General features: G+C 43.0%; 1 protein-coding gene across 1 annotated transcript in view; it reads right to left on the bottom strand.

Annotated features, from left to right (window-relative positions):
- The window catches only part of LOC124788141 (sodium/potassium-transporting ATPase subunit alpha-2-like), a 168,033-nt gene that overhangs the window by 126,493 nt on the left and 22,954 nt on the right, over positions 1-18,586 (bottom strand). Inside the window, exons 2-3 of the mRNA XM_047255323.1 lie at positions 15,752-16,115; positions 1,010-1,840 (exon numbers count right to left, since the gene is read on the bottom strand). Of these exons, the coding sequence (XP_047111279.1) occupies positions 1,010-1,840; positions 15,752-16,115 (1,195 nt within the window). The remainder of the gene's footprint in view (positions 1-1,009; positions 1,841-15,751; positions 16,116-18,586) is intronic.

Here is an 18,586-nt window from a genome sequence, read left to right as displayed (position 1 = left end):
CACATTCTATGTTTCGTCGAAATAATCAGCAAGTAACTTTTAATAAGCAGCATTTAAATTTGTATGCGAAGATTGAGAAAGAGAATTAATTTCAAAGGGAAGATTTCGTTTGTTATTATTAAGCAAGAGATAGAAATCGTAAGGGAATGTTTCATAGGTAATTGTAAAAGTGAATTTCGTAATTTTTAACACTTTTATGCACCGACAGCAACTGATATTGTTTATATACAGATATACACCCTACAGTTGCAGGTTAACGTTATCGTTTACCTAGGTTTCAATGTTAGTAATAACGTCTTCTTCAGAACATAAAATATTATTTAAACGTTTGCCTAAAACAGGCCATGTCCTAAGTCAACTTCATAAATCTTGATGCATAACCATAAGGTTTTGTCACTCCTATTAAACCAGCTGTAGAAAATTCACTTTAAGCCCGTTGTATGGGCCTCGTCGTGTGACAGTCTGTAGTCACACGACGAGGCCCATACAACGGGCTTAAAGTGAATTTTCTACAGCTGGTGTAATAGGAGTGACAAAACCTTATGGTTATGCATCAAGTTTTATGCAGTTGACTTAGGACATGGCCTGTTTTAGGCAAACGTTTAAATAATATTTTATGTTCTGAAGAAGATGTTATTACTAAGTTGAAACCTAGGTAAACGATAAAGTTAACCTGCAACTGTAGGCTATATATCCTTATGTAAAATAGAATTTCATATGTAATTGTAAAAGGGAAGGTTGCGTAACAAAAGAGATATAGAGAAGACGGAAAGGTTTTAGCAATAAAAAATGGGGTTTCTCATTTGAAATTTTAGAGTTGCCTCCCACCCCACCCCCAGGGGGTTGGGGTGGCGGTCTAATTTTAGCACCAGAAGATGTCCCTCTCGAAAATAATCAACTTTGGATTCTACACATTTTGTCGTGTGAAGCTCATTTTTCGAGTTATACTGGTTTGTCAGCTTAAAATTTACACCCTGTATATAGAAACTGAGACGTTGTGGACGAGTACCTGGTACTTGGTGTCTGACGAGAAGGGTATCTCGAAGACCTTCTGGTGCTGTTGGCGGTACTCTTCGACGCCGCCGAGGGCTGCCTCGAGGAACTTGAGGATGGCGGTCTCCGAGGCATCGCCGAAGACGCGGCGGGCGTACACCGGCAGGTCCAGCTGCTCGGCGTCGAACTCGGCGCGGCTGCACAGCATGGCGACGCGCGCCAGCGCGAGGAACTGCTCGTCGGCGACGTCGAGGTTGTCGAAGCGCGGCTCGGCGCTCGTGTCCACGGCCATCACCTCGCCCTCGAACCACACGTGCGACACCGTCATGCGGTTCTGCGTGAGCGTGCCCGTCTTGTCGGAGCAGATGACGGACGTCGAGCCCAGCGTCTCGACCGCCTCCAGGTGCTTGACGAGGCAGTTCTTGCGCGCCATGCGCTGCGCCGACAGCGTCAGGCAGACCGTGACGGTGACGAGCAGGCCCTCGGGCACGTTGGCCACGATGATGCCGATCAGGATGACGACGGCGTCGAGCCAGTGGTAGCCCATGCTGAGCGACAGCGCGCCGATGACGAAGCCGGCGGCGATGGCGACCCAGGTGATGAGGCGCACGAAGTGCTTGATCTCGCGGGCGATCGGCGTCTCGGCCGACTTCAGCCCCGATGTCAGCTCGGCGATGCGGCCCATGGCGCTCGAGTCGCCGCAGCTGACGACGACGCCGCGTCCCGTGCCCGACACCACGAGCGTCGAGTAGAAGGCCATGTTGTGCGTGTTGAACGGCACGTCGCTCGTCGGCTCCGTCGTGCGCGGCTGCGGCTCCGACTCGCCCGTCAGCGACGAGTTGTCTACCTGCACAAGAGCGCAAAACTTTTCCGAAATTCATATCCCACTGACCCTCTCTGCCCGAAGTTCTGCGTAAAATCATTAAATCTAACAAAGTCGTCTGTTCGAGCTGAAACGATTTTCCTGTGGTATTGATCCCTGCAAAAAGGTGGTGAGCCAAATCGCTGGTCGATCATCAACGAACGGCTTGTCATCTTTGGCGCGTCCCCGGACATGAGCATCTTTTCGTTTTCGGCTGGAACGGCGCGTGGCAGTTGGTTTGGGGCGGCGGGTGAGACCGGGGAGTTGTGGCTCGGGCGTAAGAACATGTGTGGTTACGCTGGGGCTGTTTGCTAACCGTGAAACTCCTGCGGCGGTTACTGCTTGCCTGGAAGGCATTTCATATAAACTGTGCCAAGCCTCGCAGTGAGAGAGGAGTCCAGAGTTGGTGTTGGCCTAGATGTTTGTACAAATTGAGGTGCCTGTGTGAGAAGCACGGCGTGGGCCTGTTGGTTGCTTCGTCCTTCTGGCAGCCACCGCAAGCGGATTTTCGGCTGGAATGTCTACAGTTTGTGGTGAGCATAGTGAGAACAAGTTCTCGTAGGATGTGCTCCCAGCCTGATTCTTAGCCTGTGTTGTTTGTGGGTGCCGACCCCTTGTCTGTTACTGCTTTCGGGTGTCCTATAAGATTTCACAGCAAAACTGTGTTTTTGTAGCAGTCTGTGTTTTTGGCTCAGCCTCCGCCTAGAAAGGGAAAAGTTTTGGAATTCCTTAATGCTGTAATTTAAACATATAAAAAATTGTTCTTTCAGAATAAGCGCCTGTTTCTTAGGGACACTGCAGTTCAAGCAGGAGTGGCGTAATGTTAATGAGTTTTTGTTAATCTTCAAATGAAGTCTTTTTAATGTCTTGCTGTTTTCTGGGGCAAGCAGCTGTGTTATTGAACTCATTTTGAAGTGTTCTGTCGACTGAATGACTGCTCCCCACCAGTATATTCTTTTGAGTAGTATTATAAGGTTTTTTGGATATTAATCAGTGGGGTGTATTGATCAAATTTTGTTTTTCTCTTTCTTTCGAATTACTATGAATTGTTTAGTTTGTCTGGTTATTGGCTTAACTCGCGCTTCACGTACTAAATCAGCTGATATTGAAATTGGTTTATTTTATTCCTGTTAAATACAGACAGATTCAAATGTAACTTCATTTATGTTACTTGAAATAAATATGTTGGATTGACCTTAATGAATTATGTGCAATCGAAGTAAGGGACCCAGACCTTCATTAGTGCTTAACAGTGTCGTGTGGTTCGGGTTGTGAGCCCCGTTCTCGGGCCAGGTGGGAATTTAAGGAGATGGGACCTGGATAAACTGACTAAATCAGAGGTTGTACAGAGTTTCAGGCAGAGCATAAGGGAACATTTGACAGGAATGGGGGAAAGAAATACAGTAGAAGAAGAATGGGTAGCTTTGAGGGATGAAGTAGTGAAGGCAGCAGAGGATCAAGTAGGTAAAAATACGAGGCCTACTAGAAATCCTTGAGTAACAGAAGAAATATTGATTGATGAAAGGAGAAAATATAAACATGCAGTAAATGAAGCAGGCAAAAAGGAATACAAACGTCTCAAAAATGAGATCGACAGGAATTGCAAAATGGCTAAGCGGGCATGGCTGGAGGACAAATGTAAGGATGTAGAGGTTTATCTCACAAGGGATAAGATAGATACCGCCTACAGGAAAATTACAGAAAACTTTGGAAAAAGAGAACCACTTGTATGAATATCAAGAGCTCAGATGGAAACCCACTCCTAAGCAAAGAAGGGAAAGCAGAAAGGTGGAAGGAGTATATAGAGGGTCCATACAAAAGCGATATACTTGAGGACAATACTATGGAAATGGAAGAGGATGTAGATGAAGATGAAATGGGAGATATGATACTGCGAGCACTGAAAGACCTAAGTCGTAACAAAGCCCCGAGAGTAGACAACATTGCATTGGAACTACTGACAGCCTTGGGAGAGCCAGTCCTGACAAAAAACTCTACCATCTGGTGAGCAACATGTATAAGACAGGCGAAATACCCTCAGACTTCAAGAAGAATATAACAATTCCAATCCCAAAGAAAGCAGGTATTGACAGATGTGAAAATTACCGAACTATCAGTTCAATAAGTAATGGCTGCAAAATACTAATGCGAATTCTTTACAGGCGAATGGAAAAACTGGTAAAAGCCAACTTCGGGGAAGATTAGTTTGGATTCCGTAGAAATATTGGAACACGTGGGGCAATACTGACCCTATGACTTATCTTAGAAGATATATTAAGGAAAGGCAAACCTACGTTTCTAGCATTTGTAGACTTGGAGAAAGCTTTTGACAATGTTGAATGGAATACTCTCTTTCAAATTCTGAAGGTGGCAGGGGTAAAATACAGGGAGCGAAAGGCTATTTACAATTTGTACAGAAACCAGATGGCAGCTATAAGAGTCAGGGGGAATGAAAGGGAAGCAGTGGTTAGTAAAGGAGCGAGACAGGGCTGTAGCCTCTACCCGATGTTATTCAATCTGTGTATTGAGCAAGCAGTAAAGGAAACAAAAGAAAAATTCGGAATACGTGTTAAAATCCATGGAGAAGAAATAAAAGCTTTGAGGTTAGCCGATGACGTTGTAATTCTGTCAGAGACAGCATAGGACTTGGAAGAGCAGTTCAACCGAATGGACAGTGTCTTGCAAGGATGATATAAGATGAACATTAACAAAAGCAAACCGAAGATAATGGAATGTAGTCGAATTAAGTCGGGTGATGCTGAGGGAATTAGATTAGGAAATGAGACACTTAAAGTAGTAAAGGAGTTTTGCTATTTGGAGAGCAAAATAACTGATGATGGTCGAGGTAGAGAGGATATAAAATATAAACTGGCAATGGAAAGGAAAGCGTTTCTGAAGAAGAGAAACTTGTTAACATCGAGTATAGATTTAAATGTCAGGAAGTCGTTTCTGAAAGTATTTGTATGGAAGTGAAACGGGGACGATAAATAATTTCTGCAAAAAGAGAATAGAAGCTTTCGAAATGTGGTGCTACAGAATAATGCTGAAGATTAGATGGGTAGATCACATAACTAATGAGGAGGTATTGAATAGAATTGGGGAGGAGTTCGTGGCCCAACTTGACTAGAAAAAGGGATCGGTTGGTAGGACATGTTCTGAGGCATCAAGCGATCACCAATTTAGTACTGGAGGGCAGCATGGAGGGTAAAAATCGTAGAAGGAGACCAAGAGATGAATACACTAAGCAGATTCAGACGGATGTAGGCTGCAGTAGGTACTTGGAGATGATGAAGCTTGCACAGGATAGAGTAGCATGGAGAGCTGCATCAAACCAGTCTGGGGACTGAAGACCACACCAACAACAACACATTGTTCCCTGCACTTTATTATCAATAACCAAACTACTGATCTCGTCAGAAGTGGACTCAGTAAATTCGCTTGACAATTTTCCACTTCTAAGTGAAGATTAATGTTAGTAATCTGAATAATAATGTTCTCAGTACTATCTGAAATGATGACATGTGCTTACCGACGTAAAAGACTCAGTCATCTCTTTCATATAGCGACAGTTGGTGATAAGCCAAAATTCTTATAATGAATGAAACTACGCAATAAAACAATACCAGATCATAGAAAAAAGGAATGATGCTCAATCTAGTCTCTGATATACCACGTCTTGTAAACAACTTTAAAGTCACCAAAACATGAAAGCTGTGGTATCTACAGCTACGACGCCACAACGTAGGTGCGCTCTGCTAGGTTGGCACTACGAAATCGACACCGACGACAGCGACCTCTAGCCAGCGCTGTGCAGCTCTACGAGCGCCGCTCCAGATTCTGCCCAGTGGATTCCGAGGAGACGACCAAGCGACATTGTTTCTATTTCATAGTGGGCGAGCCACTACAGATTTTTCCTTTGTAACTTCTAGCCGATGTTAGATTTGATTGATGTACAGCTTCGCACCTACGTGCTCATCTCAGCCAAAGTTAAGTTACAATTTATGTATTCATATTCTTCCTATAGTAAAGGTGCTTTAAATTTACACGCAGTACCGAAGTACTTCACCTTTCCTTGCTCCTACTCGCGTCCTTCACTCTCGACCTATTTTGCAGAAGCAGTTCACAGGAGCACACACACGCGCCGCCTACCAGGCGGGATACAGAAGAAGCAGTATTTGATTTCAAACGACACATAATTTAAGAAACTTCATAAATGAACAACTAATTAACTATGCTGAAGTTTATATCCCATCATAATGCTCAGGCGACGCAGAAGCCGGTAAAACTCGCACTTTCCTCCAAACTTGCTACATTGGGGATTATTCGAGATAAGTGCAAATCTTACTAAGTCGTAAACAACTCATACAAAACGCAGCAGATTCAGATTCACAACTTTGACGTACTCAAAATTCCACGTATGTTTTTTACACTGCCATGCTAATTAGCTAACACAAGAAGCACTACAGGTTTCAGGAATATATAAAAAAAATCAATGTTGAAAAGGTCACCCAAAGTACAATACGCTAGTCAAATTACATGTACTACTTACAAAAGATTTTGTAAAACCATACCTGCATATTTAAGCACCAGTACTACAACACCGGATCTATGTTCAACACATATCATTATGCATACTAAATTTCACGCCTACTGTAAACTCTTCTTAACATTTCTACCAAAACTTAATATCGTAAACAACTAATTGACTTTGGTTTTGTATTTCGATATAACTGTCATCAAGGAGTGTGACTCAATGAAATTTAAAATCTTTATTGGACATCACAAACGGTTGTCAAGCCGCGGTCACTAAAACAATGACACTTTTAAAACGTAATTACAAATTTGGAAAACTAATTACAACCATACCTCTTCCAAATATTACGAAAAATACACTTAAACCAGTAAACGAAGAAAAAGCGGCAGAAATGGGTCACAAGACGTCATAACAATTTTTGGTTCATCCGCCATGTCACAACTTATGCAATGCAGATCAAAACTGCATCGGGACGAAAAATATTATATGCTCTTGCGTTACGTCCTGTAGTGATGCAACGACCATTCTGCAAACAAAGGCTCACACGTCGTAATTTTATAACGTGCAGAAAGGCCAAAACTATAACGCAGCACGTAATCCTACTGTTTTCTGCTAATCAAATCTTACAAAGACTACGCACTCCCATTTGGGGCTAACCAAGACTAATCTCAGTGCGTCGATACTAGCTAGTTGTGTAACGTTTTGAAAATTCCATTGTTTTAGTGACTGTGGCTTGACGACCGTTTGTGGCGTCAAAAAAACGTTTTCAGTTGACTCTGAGTTTATTTCAACGACCCCAAGCATTTATGAAGCGAGAGTCAGTACTAAAGTGAAGGTTCCCGAGATCAGTCGTATGTGTAATTGGCTCTGTAAGAAGATATTGCAATACTAAAAAAATGTTTTGCGATGTAGAAGTTGGATAGTAGAAAAGTACAAACTTCATTAACATTCATGTGGGCACACAGCGATCTTACATCACCGGGACTTCATCTTGCATGTCTCACACCAAGTGAGAGCACACTCGACATCCAGACAAGAATACTGAGTAAACCTCACAGGGTGCTACGGCATCATTACCGTAAAATTGGGTTAACGGGGTAACTTCAAACGATTTGCAGTTATCTTGAAACTTCCTGGCAGATTAAAACCGTGTGCCGGACCGAGACTCGAACTCGGGACCTTTGCCTTTCGCGGGCAAGTGCTCTACCATCTGAGCTACCGAAGCACGACACACGCCCGGTACTCACAGCTTTACTTCTGCCAGTACCTCGTCCCCTACCTTCCAAACTTCACAGAAGCTCTCCTGCGAACCTTGCAGAACTAGCACTCCTGGAAGAAAGGATATTGCGGAGACATGGCTTAGCCACAGCCTTGGGGACGTTTCCAGAATGAGATTTTAACGTTGCAGCGGAGTGTGCGCTGATATGAAACTTCCAGGAGTGCTAGTTCTGCAAGGTTCGCAGGAGAGCTTCTGTGAAGTTTGGAAAATAGGAGACGAGGTACTGGCGGAAGTAAAGCTGTGAGGAGGGGGCGTGAGTCGTGCTTGGGTAGCTCAGATGGCCTAGTGCAGCAGATGCTGGCTTATCTCTTGCGAGTTACGCCGGAGCATATATCTGCATGCACGTTATTGTTTCCGGATGAGACATTTTACCCCAAGACTCGGACCAACTCTGTCACCTGGATACGTGGACATGCGGTCCCTTACCTCTATCGTGACAGACACAATAATTTACTTGACCTCTGGCTCTATTTGCAAGAAAGACATCATGCTATTTCCGGCGTACCAGATATCGACAATGCTTCGCAAACCACATATGGAGTGCCTTTCACAGCCCACCGTGTAGCTGGAATATTCCAGGCAGTGGCAGATGAGGTCAGAACGAACTGCAAACGATCGGATATTGAACTATCTTTATCAGTGAGCGAAGTCGCTGGGAAGCCTAACTACGAAGTGGTAGCTTTCTTTTCATGTTATTTATGTGTCCTATCTTCGATGGTGTCTTCATTCTGTGTTAGTTTTCCAGGCTTGATTAACTATGACTGTTCTCACATTGATATCTATATAAAAGAAAAAAAGAATTAAAATAAATAAATCAATCAAAATATTAAAAAAATTAAAAAATACCTTCCGCACGCTACTAGAAATACCCTTCCCCCTTCCTTTCATCGTGTTATCTGTGGGTTGCCGCACACACGTTAGTCCCGGATAGTGTAGTTTCTTCGCATTTTAGATTGGGGATGGTTATGTATAGTTAGGAAGACAACGCCTGAAAAGGTAAGAGTTCATTTTTGTTTCGCAGGGACACAAGTGGCGGTGCCCCGTAGGGATGGCTATGATTTTGTTTTATTTCTTTTGTTAGATAAAAAAAGGCTACAAAAAAAGAAAGAAAGAAAAACGAAAAAAAGATGGTAGAGCACTTGTCCGCGAAAGGCAAAGGGCCCGAGTTCAAGTCTCGGTCCGGCACACAGTTTTAATCTTCCAGAAAATTTCATATCAGCGCACACTCCGCTGCAGAGTGAAAATATCATTCTGCAGTTATCTTGTTTTTAGTGTCCCGTCACGGTGTGCGTAATGTAACTGTGGGCTTCGTGCTTGATTCTGAACAACCGTATGATGAGTAGCAGTTTTAGCACGAAAAAAAGTAAATGAATGAAATTACTAACTTCTAGCTATCGTTTATATTGTTTACGATTTTAGACGTGAAAATTTACCTTTGGAAAAAACTTTTCTTCAAGCCAACGTACTTTGTGAAAACACAGGCATAGCCTATCTTTTTGCTGATGGTGTCACATCAACAATTCTTTGTTATCTCGTGAGCTTGTTTAAAGTTCCTTTTTTCATGATTCCATGTCGAAAGTGGGGTAATCAAAAACAACTACAAATATTTTACATTCGCTTAAAAACTGTTGAGGGCAGCAATGATGAAGGTGATAGTTGTGTTGATGACTATAGTGCAATTAACGTTCAAAGAACGAAGCTTCGAACAGGTTTTATGCTAAAATAAAAAAAAAAACATTTCTATAGTTTTCACCATTTTGAAGCAATATAAAGCGCCATAGCTGCCACCGTCTGTGATGGAATTACTAAAGTGTCCCATCGCTACATTCCAGGATTCCTCAAACTGCACAATACAGCAGTTAATAATTTTGTAGCTACATTATTTGTCTATGTTTTTAAACCCTTTTCTACAGTGTTACTAAAAGAATTCTTTCTTCATGATTGCGTTATATTGAATAAGTTTATTCAAGAGCTATGCGATATATACACTACTGGCCATTAAAATTGCTATACCACGAAGATGACGTGCTACAGACGTGAAATTTAACCTCGTGTAAGAAGGAGAAATGCGTACCATCACGTTTCCGACTTTGATAAAGGTCGGACTGTAGCCTATAGCGATTGTGGTTTATCGTATCGCGACATTGCTGCTCGCGTTGGTCGAGAGCCAATGACTGCTAGCAGAATATGGAATCGGTGGGTTCAGGAAGGTAATACGGAACGCCGTGCTGGATCCCAACGGCCTCGTATCACTAACAGTCGAGATGACAGGCATCTTATCCGCATGGCTGTAACGGATCGTGCAGCCACGTCGTAATCACTGAGTCAACAGATGGGGACGTTTGCATGACAACAAGCATCTGCACGAACAGTTCGACGACGTTTGCAGTAGCATGGACTATCAGCTCGGAGACAATGGCTGCGGTTACCCTTGACGTTGCACCACAGACAGGAGCGCCTGCGATGGTGTACTCAACGACGAATCTGGGTACACGAATTGCAAAACGTCATTTTTTCGGATGAATCCAGGTGCTGTTTACAGCATCATGATGATCACATCCGTGTCTGGCGACATCGCGGTGAACGCACATTGGAAGCGTTTTTTCGTCATTGCCATACTGCCGTATCACCCGGCGTGATGGTATGGGGAGCCATTGGTTACACGTCTCGGTCACCTCTTGTCCACATTGACGGCACTTTGAACAGTGGACGTTTTATTTCAGATGTGTTACGACCCGTGGCTCTACCCTTCATTCGACCCCTGCGAAACCCTACATTTCAGCAGGATAATGGACGACCGCATGTTGCAGGTCCTGTACGGGCGTTTCTGGATACAGAAAATGTTTGACTGCTGCCCTGGCCAGCACATTCTCCAGATCTCTCACCAACTGAAAACGTCTGGTCAATGGTGGCCGAGCAACTGGCTCGTCACAATACGCAAGTCACTACTCTTGATAAACTGTGGTATCGTGTTGAAGCTGCATGGGCAGCTGTGCCTGTACACGCCATCCAAGCTCTGTTTGACTCAATGCCCAGGCGTAACAAGGCCGTTATTACGGCCGGAGGTTGTTCTGGGTACTGATTTCTCAGGATCTATGCACCCAAACTGCGTGAAAATGTAATCACATGTCAGTTTTAGTATAATATATTTGTCCAATGAATACCCATTTATCATCTGCATTTCTTCTTGGTGTAGCAATTTTAATGGCCAGTAGTGTAGTATTTTTGGTCTTTCCATCGTGTGCGAAAACGAAAAATTTTTCGGCTGTCCCATGCGTGAGCAAGCAACGTTGTGAGAAGCATGGATTTTCCATGTTTAATTCACATAATCCACACACTTGACGCGACTGTTAATGTGGTTTGGTAACGGTCACTGAGAATGCTAGGCGAAGGGGAACTGTAGTCGCTTAAAGTGGAATGGCATGCCGGTCGGAATGATAAGAATACGTGTAATTCACACACCTTCTTCGTTTGAGAATTGTTGCCTGAATGACGTTCAGCATAACTTTTTTGACGGCGAACCTGATTCCACTGCGCAGTCGAGGTGGATTAATGTTCCGCAAAAGAGTTATTGGTGGCTCGATTCTGAGTGACTATGTATGTGATGGGACACTAGGAAGATCCAGCGAATTCAAAAACTCAATTTTGGTAACGCTTTGAGTCGCAATAGCAATTTTAATTTTGTTTTGCACAATTGTTCTTTGTTATCATAGTAGGCAACGAATATAAGAGGGAATCAGCAAAAAGTAAACAATCAATTGTTTTACGGAGGTGGCTTCAATTTTGAATCACTGGGACATACTATTTTCAGTCACCTATCATCTAGTGTGATATACGTGGAAGCAATTTTGCGTTTTTCCTAGACACAATCCCGCATCTCGGAACTCCCGTGAACTCATAACACCTAAAACAAAGCATAGTGCTAAATAACGGGCTAAAATAGGCCTAACATTCGTACTTCAAAATAAAATTAATAAAATGGCGGTTTCCGGCAGAATCCACTAGTACTCATAGAGTTAAATAAACTGTTACACAGAAGTACCAACATGTGAGACCTTACAGAAATCGCAGCATACAAAAGGCGAAATGTCGAGAATTGCGGCAATGTCTTTCTTGCAGCCTATTTTAAAGGAAAACCAGTACAATGTTGCTCGATACCTATATAACTGCAGTCCTTCTCCAGACAATACCTACCATTTTGAAAAAAAAAAACACTCGTAAATCGGGTCATTACTTTTTTATATGATACGTTCCGAAGGGACAGGCAGACATTCATTTTTATACAGATAAGGATTAAGTTAGTTGTCTTTTCATCCGTATGTTTGTTGCGTCATAACTCCGCCCCTCCCAGAGGGAGAATCTGGCGACCGATTCACTCGGTTAGCTCACTCTAAATATAGAACATTATGATGTGCACATGAAAGGTATTCGCAGCTGCAAATAAGGGCAAACATCTTCTGTGTTATGGAATGACGACAATGAAAATTTGTGCCGGACGAGGACACAGGCTCGGATTTCCCGCTTTTATCGAGCGGTTGCCTTACCATTTTTTTCTTTCAGAGTGACAAACAAGCTCAATTAATGATTCGCAATCAACATCAGTAACAAACAAAACATAAACGGAAGTTAGAACACCCTCATGGCGAAACAAACAAAATGACATCAGTGCGCTGCCAACTTGTGAGTAGACGCACTCAGAATCCAAAAGCAGTCAGGCACGTTCCGGGCATGTCTTATCGAGAAATATTCCATTTTTCCAATACAGTGTTCCGAGTCCCGGTATTTAACACTCACATTGAAATCACCTCCTACCCGTGACACGACAACTTCAGGGGGCAGGAGGGGAGTCCAAGAACGCACTAAAGTTTGCACAGTATTAACGGTATCTCGAATTGCGCAAGAAAGGTTTAGCGATCTTGCAGGATTGTCCAAAAACCACCTTCATGAACCACGTAAGAGATCGATAGACCTTTTATCCAATTCACTGCGCTGGTCGTCGTGCATGAGAAATAGGTCTCATATGGGAATGGAAGTGACTTCGGTGCAACGGCATGAGGAGTCGTACATAAAAGAAAGGCAAGCATTTTCCGAATCAGCTGCCACACCTCTACAGAAGATCCATATATTAGTCGACGTTTATCCTTGTCAGGCGTCTGAAACTAGGGGCAAAGTGTCGAATCTGTCGTGTTAATGGCATGTAGACGAAGTTGTGTCGTGTATGTCCCACTAGCAACCTGATACTAGGTCGCACGAGCATTTGTGTTGAGGAGGACATGGTCACAGAAACCCAGGCTACAGGCCATTTCACTGTACAGTATAGTCTTTCCACCACATTCCGGACATGGTCTCTCGTAATTAGGCGATAAATATCACTTTTAGTAGTATTCCTGGTACAAGGCAAGTCGGTATGGACAAAACTGTATTCGATGGAAAAGGTCCTGACATGTGAGGGGGACTTAGAAATATGTGCTACTGCAACGGGCGCCACTCGGGAGGCACGGGCCAGTTCATCAATCAGCCTTCCCGTAAATCAGTTCGCTGGAGGGTCCACGATGTAACCAGTGTACTTACACAAAAGACAGCTGCTCCGCTGTTGTATGGACATTGACAAGACTGAGGCCTCCATCACGAAGAGAAAGACTTAACATGTCACAACGAACTCTGATTATAAGTCCCTCGCTTAGAAGGTAGCCAAACGCCTCCTGCGGTGTCTGTGCTCTGTTGCCTTTGGCATCGGTAAAATACGTGCCAGATGGGATAGCCGTAAGCCAGCTGAGCGTTAACAAAATCCACCCATTGTGTCATGTCTAATGCACGCAGGAGATTGCCACGGATGTTGGAGCGCATCTCTTGAAGGAGGCATTTATAGTTAAGTGAGGCCGATTGCCGTATGTCACGTGTGAAGGGGATCTCCAGACATTTGAGCTTGTCTAGTAATGGCGGTGGGGCCACACTTCCTGCTGAAAGACCTCTACCAAACGATCGTAGCACCAGACTTAGGAGTTCATGGACAGAGAGAGGGGTTAGGAGGTGATGAGCAGAGAGGGGAAGGAGGAGGAGATGGACAAAGAGAGGGGCAGGAGGAGGTGAAGTGAGAGGGGTTAGGAGTTGATGGACAGAGGTTAGGAGGTTAGCCCGGTATTACACTATCAAATTTCTTTGTCAAATATCTTTGTCCAAAATCTTTGTCAAAGATATTTGATGGTGTAATAGGAACTTTGTCAAATGTCGTCCAATATTTGATCGAATCTAGGGCCTCGCTGTAGATTTGATCAAAGAAATCACTTGTCTTCTGTTCACTGCAATGTGACATGTTACCACATGGCTGCAGCGTTCTGTCGTCTGTATTGTTTTTATAAACATTGCCAGTAAATACAATTGGTGTGTGCCGACAACTACAAAATTAATAGAGATGTATGATGCTGATGAGGCGCTTTACAACATGAGGCACCCTGAATACAAAAATAAAATAAGAAGATTGGAGACGAGACCTGACCTGACCTGACCTAACCTAACCTAACCTAACATAACATAACCCTCTCCTGTAGCAAGGAATCGGAGTGTTACAGTGAGCCTGTCTTCTGAAGATGTAGCAGTTCTTAAGTGAATATTGTGCTTTGTGATATGAGGATACACTTCACTGAGCACATACAGGAATGTTTGCTCATCCATTCTTAAGTAATTGATGTACCACTTGACGTCTTCCACTGTAAGCTCACATAAGAAGTTTTGTTAAATGCTTTTATCGTGTCGTCGTAAAACCAACGGCTTCACCCAGATTAGATTAGTTTTTCGTTCCATAGATCCGTGCTGAGGAGATCCTCGTGGATGTGGAACATGTCAATTTTTTTAAGCTGAAATAACAATACTAATAGTATGAGTAAATACAATACATCATTTGTTTCTATTAAAAAATTCGTCAGTGGAGTAGGAGTTGGCCACTAGTAAGTCTTTCAGGCTCCTTTTAAACTGATCTTTATTTGTAACTAAATTTTTTTATGTTTGCTGGCAAATTATTGAAGATGAGTGTTCCTGAGTAGTGGACCTCTTTTTGAACTAAAGTAAGTGCTTTTAAGTCCTTGTGTAGATCATTTTTGTTCCTGGTATTGTATGTATGAACTGAGTTGTTTGTTGGAAAAAGAGATATATTATTTACGACAAATTTCATTAAGGAGTAAATATACTGAGAGGCAGTAGTTAGTATACCCAGTTCATTGAAGAGGTTTCTACAGGACGTCCGTGAATTTACTCCACAAATAATACGTATTACACGCTTTTGGACCCTGAAAACTTTTGTTTGACTTGAAGATTTACCCGAAAATATTATACCATAAGACATTATGGAATGAAAGTATGCAAGCTTTTTCATTTTTATGTTACCTATGTCTGCTAACACTCGAACTGCAAACAGATTTGTTAAGGCCTTTCTGCAGTTCTGTGGTGTGCTCCTCCCAACTGAATTTATTATCAAGTTGTAATCCCAGGACTTTTAAGACTGTCAACCTTGTATGTATAGTTCCATTTTTTCCCCCACTTCTTTTCCGCATGTGCACACAATGCAATTGGGGTACGTACAACTGCTGCAGTTAATAACAAGTTGTTGTCAGCCATCTTGAACTTTGACAAAAAATTTGATGACAGTGTAATACCCCTTCTAGCGCTACGTCAAAGATCTTTGTCAAATATATTTGACGGAATATTTGATCACATCTTTGATCATATCTTTGAAAAAGAAATTTGATAGTGTAATACCGGCCTTAGGAAGTGATGAGCAGAGAGTGGAAGGTGGGGAGATGGACAAAGAGAGGGGGAGATGGGGTGAGAGGGGTTAGGAGTTGATGGACCGAGAGAGGGGTTAGGAGGTGATGAGCAGAGAGGGGCAGCAGGAGAAGATGGACAAAGAGAGGTGGAGGAGGAGATGGACAATGACAAGGGGAAGGAGGGGGGCAGGAGGTTAGGGCCTATATCCAATGTTCATACGTGTGCTTTCGTTTTTCTTTCTCTTCCATTTCACTAGAGGGAGCCAGAGTAACGCGTGGCCGGGAACAACTAGTAAATAGGTAACTAAAACGAGACGGGTGACCTTGAGGCCCTGGCACTCGATGATGCGCATGTCGGCCGGCACCTTGTCGCCCGCTCTGAGGTCGACCACGTCCCCCAGCACGATGTCCTCGGCGGACACGACCAGCTTGCGGCCGTCGCGTATGACGGTGGCTTGCTCGGGCAGCATGCTCTGGAACGCCTCCAGCACCTTGCCGCTCTTGCTCTGCTGGTAGTGCGTGAACAGCCCCGTGATGATCACCACCGTGACCAGCACCACGCCCAGGTACAGGTGGTCGTAGTCCGCCTCGATGCTCTGGATGCTGAACGTGATGAAGCACAGCAGCGAGCCCACCCACAGCATCACCGCGAACCCGCCGAAGAAGTTCTTCAGGAATCTGATGAACCTGTAAAGCGTGCAAAACGTGAGCAACTTGCCCCAATTTCCTACCTTCCCGCACCATAACAATCAGTTAAATTACTTAGCCGCCACTGAGAGGAGCGTCTGATATGTGCAAATAAGTTAGCGAAGGCTGGAAGTGACATTAGGGTCTAACGGCCCGTAATTAGGGGCGGAGCACAAGCTCCGAATTAACGTAAAATGAGGAAAGGAATCGTGCACGCCCTTTCAAAGGAACTATCCTGTAGTTTGTCTGGAACGGGTCAGGAAAATCACGAAAAATCTACACCGAGGTGGTCGAACTAGAATTTTAATCGACGTCCTAACAAATGTGAGTCTAGTGTGCTAAACACTCCTCCGCGTCGCTCTGTTCATAATCAACAATGAGCACTTCGTTTAACATATTCGCTTAATAGAACAGAACGAGTTAAATTTACGACAGTGTATAACCCAGCCAATAAGAATTATCTTACAACCGATTACAGTTTAGAATCCATGTGAAGATACAGTCTAACTGAGGAACAGGAGTATCAATGGTTGCTCAACCAAGTTTTTTGATTTACTCTTAAATTCCAGACAGGTCTTCATTACATCTGGACCTGTCTGTTTCACTCTTTTCGGAGAATTTTTTGTAGATATTGTATTCAGCCTTGACATTATAAATGTTCTTTTAACTGTTTATTAATATATGAGAAATTCTGGCAACAATGAAGCACATTAATGAGTTTGTATACTGTTTATAAACTTCTTAAGACCTTCTGGCACTAACATCAGATTTAATTCTTGTGACACAACTCTGTATTCTGAAAACCTTGTTTTTTTATTGTTTCAAAGAAAACTGTGACTTAACAATGAACAGAAATATGCAGAATAGTCTAGTTTCCTCATTTTTACCTCGCTTATACTTTTATTCTTGCTCGCCACAAATGTAACTACTAACTCGCTTCGCTGTATCTAAGTGTAAGCTTCCTCAATTTATATTGTGCTATTTCTGTATTTTCAAAACCAGGACGGTCTCATTATTTTTGTAATTCAGTTTCTCCACATTTTATACCAGAATTATGAACGATTCTTTTTTCTTAAAAAATGAAAAAGGTTCAGTTGTTTACACTGAAACGGGATTTAATAATAATGTTTGCGTTAAATGATCTATTTGTTTTCAAATATATTTTTGCTTGTTCTCTCTCTACCAGGTCTACGCCTAAAATTCTGCACGCAGAAAGGAGGATAAAATTTGTGATTTGCGACATTGTAAGTTCAAAAGTGGTTCAAATGGCTTTAAGCACTATAGGACTTACCATATGAGGCCATCAGTCCCTTAGAACTACTTAAACCTAACTAACCTAAGGACATCACACACATCCATGCCCGAGGCAGGATTCGAACCTGGGACCGTAGCAGCCGCGTGGTTCCGGACTGCGACATTGTAAGTGAAAGACTCTTAACATACGGTATATTCGAGGGCGTGTTGAAAAGTAATGCCTCCGAATTTTTTATGTGAATATTCTTAAAGCTTTTTAAATAAAACCAACTTTATTGTCATACTTCTACATCCACATCCATACTCCGCAAGCCACCTGACGGTGTGTGGTGGAGGGGACTTTAAATACCTCTATCGGTTCTCCCTTCTATTCCAGTCTCGTATTGTTCGTGGAAAGAAAGATTGTCGGTATGCCTCTGTGTGGGCTCTAATCTCTCTGATTTTATCCTCATGGTCTCTTCGCAGTATATACGTAGGAGGGAGCAATATACTGCTTGACTCCTCGGTGAAGGTATGTTCTCGGAACTTCAACAAAAGCCCATACAGAGCTAGTATGTCTCTCTTGCAGAGTCTTCCACTGGAGTTTATCTATCATCTCCGTAACACTTTCGCGATTACTAAATGATCCTGTAACGAAGCGCGCTGCTCTCCGTTGGATCTTCTCTATCTCTTCTGTCAACCCTACGTGGTACGGATCCCACATCGGTGAGCAGTATTCAAGCAGTGGGCGAACAAGTGTGCTGTAACCAACTTCCTTTGTTTTCGGATTGCATTTCCTTACGATTCTTCCAATGAATCTCAGTCTGGCCTCTGCTTTACCGACGATTAATTTTATATTGTCATTCCATTTTAAATCAATCCTATTGCCTACTCCCAGATAATTTATGGAATTAACTGCTTCTAGTTGCTGACCTGCTATATTGTAGCTAAATGATAAAGGATCTTTCTTTCTATGTATTCGTAGCACAGTACACTTGTCTACATTGAGATTCAATTGCCGTTCCCTGCACCATGCGTCAGTTCGTTGCAGATCCTCCTGCATTTCAGCACAATTTTACATTCTTACAACCTCTCGATATACTACAGCATCATCCGTAAAAAGCTTCAGTGAACTTTCGATGTTATCCACAAGGTCATTTATATATATCGTGAACAGCAGCGGTCCCACGACACTCCCCTGCGGCACACCTGAAGTCACTCTTACTTCGGAAGACTTC

The sequence above is a fragment of the Schistocerca piceifrons genome, chromosome 1, assembly GCF_021461385.2.
Source record: "Schistocerca piceifrons isolate TAMUIC-IGC-003096 chromosome 1, iqSchPice1.1, whole genome shotgun sequence".
Lineage (NCBI taxonomy): Eukaryota > Metazoa > Arthropoda > Insecta > Orthoptera > Acrididae > Schistocerca > Schistocerca piceifrons.
This window is presented reverse-complemented; position numbering and strand designations above follow the sequence as displayed.